Source organism: Nycticebus coucang, unplaced genomic scaffold (assembly GCF_027406575.1).
Source record: "Nycticebus coucang isolate mNycCou1 unplaced genomic scaffold, mNycCou1.pri scaffold_54, whole genome shotgun sequence".
Lineage (NCBI taxonomy): Eukaryota > Metazoa > Chordata > Mammalia > Primates > Lorisidae > Nycticebus > Nycticebus coucang.
Genome location: NW_026515584.1, coordinates 311,218 through 320,861, shown reverse-complemented (window position 1 = coordinate 320,861; position 9,644 = coordinate 311,218). Strand labels below are relative to the sequence as shown.

The 9,644-nt window shown below is 36.6% G+C and overlaps 1 protein-coding gene across 1 annotated transcript in view; it reads right to left on the bottom strand.

The window, feature by feature from the left end:
• Positions 1 to 1,228: 1,228 nt before the first annotated feature.
• The window catches only part of LOC128579438 (ankyrin repeat domain-containing protein 26-like), a 32,739-nt gene continuing 24,323 nt past the window's right edge, over positions 1,229 to 9,644 (bottom strand). The window contains exons 4-5 of the mRNA XM_053581534.1: positions 1,960 to 1,993; positions 1,229 to 1,387 (exon numbers count right to left, since the gene is read on the bottom strand). Coding sequence (XP_053437509.1) covers positions 1,229 to 1,387; positions 1,960 to 1,993 — 193 coding nt within the window. The remainder of the gene's footprint in view (positions 1,388 to 1,959; positions 1,994 to 9,644) is intronic.

Genomic DNA, 9,644 nt, shown 5'->3' with positions numbered 1-9,644 from the left:
TACAAAAAACAAAGCTAGTAAAGAAACTGTATCCAGAATATGTAAAGAACTCTTAAAACTCAACAAAGAGAAGAACAGTCTAATTTTTTAAATGGCAAGAAATTTGCAAAGACAGCTCATTGAAGATGAACAGATGGCAAATATGCACATGGGCATGGGAGGATGCTCAACACGATGAGTCATTAGGATGCTGTGTATTGAAACCAAAATAGTATGCACAATGCATGCACATCAGAATGTCTAAAATTAAAAACAATGATATACTGAGTGTGAAGATGCAGAGAGAATGGAACTGTCATGGACTGCTGTCAGGAATGGAAAATGGTACAAATACTATGAATACTATGGAAAGTAATTTAGCAGGTTCTAAAATAAGGGAATGTAAAACGCCAGGAGGAGAGTGCTGTGGGTGATGAATATGTTAACTCTCTTATTATGGCCATGGGTTCACTTGTATATTTCAAAACTTATGATATTGCACATTTCTTCATATACTAATTACGCCTCTCTGAAGCCATTGAAAGCAGGAACAAACACCTAAGACAGTGGCTGAAACACACAAAGAAAGAACAGCCAGGCACAACTCTAGCAAGATAATGCTAGAGTTGAGATCTCTAATCTTATAATAATGAGAAGTGGTAGACGTATTTTCAACAAGGATTTTTAACACGATGGGATCCTCATTTTTAAAAGTACAGTAGGCCCTCCATAGTTGACCACCTCCCTGCATTGACCACCTCAATTTGACCTCAGGTTGACCACACATCCACCACACATACGTATCTGTACAGTAGGCCTAGTTCCTTATGTTGGCCATCTCCATGTGTTGACCAGTTCGTTATAGTCCCTTGAGTGGTCAACTCACAGAGGATTGATGATATATATATATAATGGTTGCAGAGTAGAGCATGGCCTCAGGAGATGGGGTTGTGAGGAAAGCAGTTCTAAGGTTACCCTAGCATTCCGAGTGGGAGATAATGGCAACCTGATCTTGGGGAAGTGTAAGAGAGAAGTAGGGTCAGCAACACACGTGGGTGCCATTTACACTGAGAGAAGTACAGTGGGATTCTCAGAACGCTTTGACTGAGCTCATAACATAATGTAGTTCTCATTCTACATGAACATAAAGCCATTTCTGAGATTAATGTTACCATAATACATGTGTGCTCTATGGTGCAGTGCTAAGCAATGCATATGCTACTGTAGGACACATAAAAAGGTCTTACACTCATGCACTGGTCCTACCTTTATAGTGCTTTCCATGTTGTTTAGCAAGAAATGTCAAATTCTTATAATTAACAGAAGGCAACTCATAATCCTCTGAGTCTCCCTCAGATGAACAGGTTAAGTCATCATGGTCATCCATAGTGTGTATTTGTTTTTTCACCTATAAAATAAAGAACAGTGCTTCAAAATGTCCCCCAAATGTTTACAGCATAGTCTAAATGTACAGAAGTGATAGTTATCCATTTTCTTTTCTTTTCTTGCTTTTTTAATAAGTTATTTGTACATAGATCATAAACACATTTATGCCATTTCGGGATTCAATGTGTTGATTATTTGTACCACTTTACTTCTTTTATGTTTACATGGATGGAGCTGGAAAATACTCTTCTTCGTAAAGTATCTCAGGAATGAAAAAAAATATTTATTTTTTATATGAGCAAAACCACAGATATTTTGTAAAGTACTGATGTGTGCTAAAAGGATGACACTTTTACCTATGGCTATGGTTCCTTAATCAGTTTTTAAAGGAAATGTCTTTATAGCAAAAGACTCTGTTTTTACTTTAACTTTATATATATATATATTTTTTTGCAGTTTTTTTTGGCCAGGGCTGGGTTTGAACCCACCACCTCTGGCATATGGGGCTGGCGCCCTACCCCTTTGAGCCACAGGCACCACCCCTTAACTTTATATTTTCAAATAATGACATGTTTGATGATTTTTTAATAATACCTTGTTCTTGTTCTTAGATGTTCTCTTTGTAGGCCTAAAAAACACAAATAATTCCTTTTAGCAAATAGGAAATATTCAAAATGCAAAATATCTAAAATAATTGCTGTTTAATAAAATATCTGCATTTGTCATTTATTTCTCCTACTTATAGAGTTTTTAGGGTTTTTAATACATAATGTAAAATCAATCATGTTCTACAAGAGGGATTGAAGTATAAACAGTAACATTAAGAGACAAAGAAAACATACTACATAACATCCTAACAAAGAATTACATTTAGATCAAGCCTTCTGAAAAAGAGAAAGGACAATCATACTTCTTGCATTATTTGATAGAAATATACCAGGTGTTTGTCACTCTCCTTTTTAATATATATGGTAATTTACAGGCACTAATACTTATTTTTATTTGCATTATCTTTCTAACATACTTATATGAGGGAAATTCTTTTTTTAATAATGTTAAATGTTTGTAATAATGTTAATAATGTTAAATTCAAGGAAAGAAGCTGTGGCTCACACCTGTAATCCCAGCACTCTGGGAAGCAGAGGCAGTGAACTGCCTGAACTCATGAGTACAAGACTAGCCTGAGCGAGAGTGAGACACTGTCACTAAAAATAGCCAGGCATTGTGGTCGGGGCCTGTAGTCCCAGCTACTTGGGAAGTTGACCAAGAGAATCGCGTAAGCCTAATAGTTGGAGGTTGCTGTGAGCTGTGACACCATAGCATTCTACCAAGTGTTACAAAGTGAGACTCTGTCTTTAAAAAAGAACAATAATTATAATAATGTTTTTCATCTGTACTTTCACAACTTACTATGTAATTACTATGTAGTATTTAAAGCACTGTATATGTATTTAATTAATGTGAATCCTTACAGAGCTCTGTGATGTAGCTACCCTTTTACAGATGTTATCATCCTGTATGGTTTTATAAAGGAGGAGACTAGGCTCAGAACACCAAGTAATTTGCCCAAGCACATACAGATGGTCAGTAGAGACCACACATTCAAACCCCAGAATTCTGGCTCCAACACATGAGCTTCATACCCTGTTGTGAAAATCAAATTTATTGTCAACTGCTCTTAAATGATAGGATAGTAGATAAATCAATATAATCATTCTTTTTATGGCCATAATTATAAACAAAATTTTCTAAATCTCACATATTTTTTAAAAACTAAAAGCCTTCATATTGTTGTATCTAGGCAATTAGAGAAACCTACTTTCAACAAGTTCAAAACTTATTTTTCTAAAGAAAATTCCTCATCAGCACTAAATTATCTATTCCACTGTTTAATCGTGTATTCAACAAATACTTATTGAGTATACAATACATGTCCATGACACTATTGATACAAAGAAACGTGGTTTTCAAGCTTTATAAATTTACGATACAAAAAAGTGTTATCTGCGATAAACTGTCAATCATTTATTTTTCTATTGTACATAATCAAAATCTTCCCTTTTCTAGGCTATAAAGATAATACCTTTGATAATTTAGAGTATCTCATAAAATCACAATGCTGCTATTGTTAATGTCATTATACTATGTATATTTTTATCTCCATGTAACACTAGAACTTCATTGAGATAAAGGAGTGTATAACCAAGAGGTACAGAAACACATCTCTCGGTTTACCTGCCAGTTTGGGGCCAAAAATTTCTGTGAAAGCTGTAATGTTGCCACAATACTGTAGTGAGAACAGGGAAGACAATATTCTGGTTTTCCACTTAAACATCAATGTTAAATTTGGTGTCAAGCCCACACAACTGAACCATCTGTGCATGGGTTTTTGCTGGTGTCAGTCAGAAACAAAGGCAATCCGGAGTCCATCTTTGGCCTTTCCATAGCCACATGAAGAAAAAAAGATTGAGGCAAATGACGTTAGGGTTATTTGAGGCTATTTAGAAATTTGGCGTGTTCTCCTCTTGGTAACAAAATTTCTCCTCTGATCTATGGACCAGAGTTTTCTTTTAGCATTCCCTCCCTTTTTTTTTAGAGGCCACGATTAATGCAGTGCTTGTGTGGGAGTCTGTCCCCACAGGGACACTTGAAAAACTTTTTCATGCCATTGAGCCAGTGGAGGTCGTGCTGCTCACTGACACAGGTCTCCAGCACATGGAGATGGGTGTAGGTGTCCATCTTGCATGTCACGACCAGACACTTCACTTCTCTGATGTTTCTCATCTTTTCTTCCATTTGTTCTTTTTTCACCAGTGCCTCAAAATAGCATTTATGCAGCTCAGCCTCAGCCTCTTTCAGGACACCTGTGCACTTTGACTTTACTTTTAGAATTTCCTGAAATTACTCAGATTCCAGTCAGGCAAACTGCTCTTTCCTTTTCTTCATGGCAGGCTCCAATTCATCCTCATCTTGGGAAGAAAACATGGTGTTCTTTTCTACACATTTCATCACTCCCACGGTATACTGGGAATCCTTTTGTATCATTTTGAGGCTAATTTGTTGTGTTTCTGTAAGAAGCTGGCCTTTGCTCATAATTTGGTGATAGCAGCCAAGTTTTTTTGTTTCTGCTAAAGCACTCAGTTTTGGTTTTGGTGGTTGTGACTCATCAGAAAAGAGAATGTCATTTCCTTTTGAGATGCCACACCCAATCTTGGGCATCCACCTGGTCAGGATGCCTTCCATCCTGGGGAAATCAGTCCCCATCCATGAAGACTGGGCATTGGGCTATTAAGATGAGGATGGCAGAGCCAGGCTCTTGACTTCATTTCAGCCTTGGAGAAATTGTCTCCAAAAAGCTTCTGATTTCCTTTCCCTCATCTACAACATTTGCTGCTTCTGTTGTTTAAGAGGGCCGATGCCAATACAGACTGCATGGCAGGTTTGGGGCTTCCCATGATCCCTGTAGTCATGGCCTTGACTAAATGCTACAGGCTTCTGGCTTCACTCAGTGGCAGATCCCTCAATTCTTTGAACTCCACAGAGCAAGACAAGCTCTTCTGGGGGCATTCTGAGTATTTGTTTTGTTTCCTGTATGATCAAGTCTGCACCTATGACAACCATATTGCTCAGAGTGGTTTGAATCATCTTCGTAGGCACAACAGCTGCTACAACTGAGGCCACATAGGACGCGGAAGAAACTCCTCAGTGGTAAAAACCATCTTGACATAGCCATTCTTCAAGGCTGGTGACTTTGCAGACAAACTTCTTTGGAATTTATCCTCTGGATAAGGTGGACTGCAGGTCAGCCTGTTGTGCACTGAGTTTCCAGTACTGAGCCTGGATGTGACACTCAAGTATTCAGAGTTTCACAAATTAACCATCTGTGCATGAGGTTCTCCATTCTTTTTCTTTGCTTTATAGGTTTCAAGATCAAGAGCTTCACCCATAATTAAGAGATTCTGGGGATGATCCATAGCTAAGGACACCTTCTCTGAGCCATCCTTGGGCTTCACGGGTGAGCATTGAGCAATCCTATAAAAGAACCTTGTTCTAACTTCAATTTTACTATTTATTCATTTATGTATTTATTTTATTTATTTTTATTGTTTGAAATTTATTAAGGGTACAAAGAATTAGGTTACACTGATTGAAGTTGTTAGGTAAACTCCCTCTTGTAATTGTGTTCCACCCCCAAGAGGTGTGCCATACACTGTGACCCCTTACCATACTGACTCCGCCCCTCTCCCCATTCCTCATTTCCCTACCCCCCACCTTCTATTAGACCACTTACAGCCTTCTTATTAGAATTGAGTACATTGCATTCTTTCTTCTCCACTCTTCTGATGCTTTATGAAGAGAAATGTGTTCCACCTCCATACAGGTTAGTAAAAAAGATGTAAAATCTCCATCTTTTTTAATGACACAATAGTATTTCATGGCATACAGAAACTACAGCTTGTTAATCCATTCCTCAGTTGATGGGCATTTAGGTTTTTTCCACAGTTTGGCAATTGTAAATTGAGCTGCAAATGTCCAGTGCAAATGTTTAGTACAATTTTTTTTCCATGTGGCTAGATGCCTCATTAAGGAAATGCAGGACTGAATGGGAGGGCTAGTTTGAGTTCTTAGAGGATTCTCCATACTTCCTTCCAAAAAGGTTGTATTGGTTTTCAGTACCACCAGCACTGTAAAAGTGTTCCCTTCTCTCCATATCCACACCAGCATCTGCAGATTTAAGACTTTGTGATGTGGGCTATTCTAATTGGGGTTAGGTGGTATCTCAGGGTAGTTATGATTTACATTTTTCTGATGATCAGGGAAGATGAGCATTTTTCAAATGTTTCTTAGCCATTTGTCTGTCTTTGTCAGAGAAGGTTCTGTTTGTGTCTCTTGCCCCGAGGTAGATGAGATTGTTTACTCTTTTTCTTTCGATTAACTTGAGTTCTCTGTAGATTCTAGTTATCAGTCCTTTGTCAGATTCATGCCCTGGCAAATATCTTTTACCATTCTGAAGATTTTCTTCTTGCTTTCCTTGTTGTGTCCTTAGTGATGCAGAAGATTTTCAGCTTAATTAAGTCCATTTGTTAATTTTTGTTGTTGTTATGATGGGCCCTAAAGTCTTTGTCATAAAATTTTTCCCTAGCTCAACATCATCAAGAGTTTCCCCCTACATTTTCTTCTAAGATCTTTATCATTTTGTGTCTTAGATTGAAGTCTCTTATCTATCTTGAGCCAATTTTTATAAGGGGTGAAATGTGTGGGGCAAGTTTCAGTCTTTTCATGTGGTTATGTAGTTTTCCCAGCACCATTTTTTGAAAATTAGTTATTTTCCACACTGTGTATTTTTGTTTGGTTTATCAAAGATCAGATGGCAAGAGGAGATTGGTTTGATCTCTTGGTTTTAAATTTGGTTCCATATGTCTATGTCTCTATTTGTGTGCCAATGCCATGGTGTTTTGTTTATGGCAGATTTGTAATATAGCCCAAAGTCTATTAGGGTGATGCCTCTGACTTTGTTTTTATTACTAAGAATAGCCTTAGCTATATTGCTTGTTTTTTGGTTCCATAAAAAATGAAGTACTATTTTTTCCAGTTGTTCAAAATATGTCAGTATTTTAATCCCCATTGCCTCAAATTTGTAGATTACTTTGTGTAGAATAGGCATTTTGGCAATGTTGATTCTTCCCAGCAAAGAGCATGGTATGTTCTGCAATTTGTTAGTATCTTCTGCAATTTCTTTTCGTAGGGTTTCATAATCTTTTGTGCAAAGATAGTTCACCTCTTTTGTTAGGTATATTCTTAAATATTTAATTTTCTTTGAAGATACTCTGAAGGGAATTATGTCCATGATTTGCTTCTCAATCAAGAGAAGCTGAACTTAGTTGTTACTGGCATATACAAGGCTACTGATCTTTGGAAATTGATTTTATACCCTGAGACATTTCTGGTATTTCCTGATAACTTCCAAGAGTGTTTGGTTGAGTCTCCAGGTTTTCTAAATATAACAGTATATCAGCAGGAAAGAGGGAGAGTTGGACCTCCTCTGCTCCCATTGGGATGTCATTTATTTCTTTCTATTGCCTGATTGTATAGGCTAGAATTTCTAGAACTCTGCTGAGTAATAGTGGTGAGAGTGTGCATCCTTGTCCGGTTCCAATTCTCTTGGAAAAGCATTCAATTTTACACCATTCTGCATGACGTTAGCTGTGGACAGATGTCTTCAATCATCTTAAGAAATATACCAAATATGCCTATATTTTAAATGTTCTTGTTAGTAAAGAATTCTGAATTTTAACAAATGCTTTTTCTGCCTCTATTGAGAGCATCATTTAGACTTTGTTTTTATGGATAGGATGTATTACATTTATGCATTTACATACGTTAAAAAAACCTGCATCCCTTGGATGCAATCTACTTAATTGTGATGCATACTTTTTTTGAAATGAGTAGCTGTAATCTATTAGCTAAGATTTTATGGAGTATTTTTCCATCTATATTCATTAGTTAAATTGGTCTGAAGTTCTCCTTGTTTGTTAAGTCCCTTCCTGGTTTTGGAATCAAAACAAAAGTGATATTTGCTTTATAGAATGTGTTTGGGAAGGCTCCAGCCTTGTCAATGTTTTGAAATAGGTTCTTCAGTATAGATAGGAGCTCATCTTTGAAGGTGTGATAGAATTCTGTTGTGAAGTCATCTGTTCCTGGGCTTTTGTTGTTGTTGGTGTTAGAATCTTTGTTACTGTTTCTGCACTCTCAGCATTTGATATCTGCCTTTTCAGGAGATCTATTTCTTCCTGGTTAAGTCTAGGAAGATGGCATGATTGCAGCTATTGGTCCATTTCCTCCACATTGCCAAATTTCTAGACATAATTTCTTGTAGTAGACTGAAACTCGACCAATACCATTCACCCCTTAAAATAATTGACTTAAGATGGATAAAAGATTTAAATCTAAGACATGAAATGATAAGAATCTTAGAAGAATGTGTGGGAAAAGTTCTTGATGATGTTGGACTCGGGAAAGATGTTATGACAAAGACCTCAGTAGCAATCACAACAACAAGTAAAATGAACAAATGGGACTTAATTAAGCTGAATAAACTTCTGTCCAGCTAAGGACACAACAGGTAAAGCAAATAGACAACCTTTAGAATGGTTTTACACATGTTATGAATCTGATAAAGGTTTGATAATTAGAATCTACAGAGAACTCAAATTAAATCAACATCAATAGAGCAAAAAAATTCCATCTACTACTGGTCAAGTGATATGAACAGAACCTTCTCTGAGGAAACCGATGAGTGGCTAATAAACATATGAAAAAATACTCATCTTCCCTGATCAATAGAGAAACGCAAATCAAAACCGCCCTAGACATCATCCAACTCCAGTGAGAATAGCCCACATCACAAAGTCCCAAAGTTGCTGATGTTGGTAATGGGGAACACTTTACACCCTAGCAGGAACTGCAAACTAATGCAACCTTTTTGGATAAAAGTATGGAGAATCTTCAGAGAACTCAAATCAGAACTTTTATTTGATCCTCAAATCACATTAATAGAGATATAACTACTCAGAAGAAAAAAAATATTTTTTAATAAAGACATTTTCACTAGATTGTTTACTGCAGCTCAGTTTACATTTGCCAAGATTTTGAAACAACCTGAATGCCCATCAACTCAGAAATGGATCAAGAAACTGTGGTATGTGTACACCATACTTCTCAGTCATTTTAAAAACAGAGAGTTTACATCTTTGATATTAACCTGGATGGAGGTGAAATGCATTCTTCAGTAAAGCATCAGAAAATAGAAACACAAATATCCAACATACTCAATAGTAGTACAAAGCCAGTAGACAATCTAATACATGTCCACATAAGAGAAAATCTCATTTCAGTTCAAGTTGGGAGGAAGGGGAACAAGGGAAGGGGCAAGAGAAGGTTGGAGGGAGATTGGTGTGCTCCTACTTAATAGGCAGAATGTAAGGGTACATGGAACACCTCTTGAATCCGGGACACAACTACAAGAGGGACTCTACCTAACTAATGAAAATAATGTAATATAATTGTTTATACCCTCACATTAACATGAAATTAAAAAAAAAAGAAACAGGAAAAGAAAAGACCTGATTATCATTTTGTCCATGTATATAAATAAAGACCGAAGAATGACTGAAATTTCAAGGGAAGTATGTATTGTGTGATAAAAATCATCCAAATTTAGGATATTTTATACTCATTCACTATACAAAGTAAATATTTATGTTAAAATTTTGAATTCC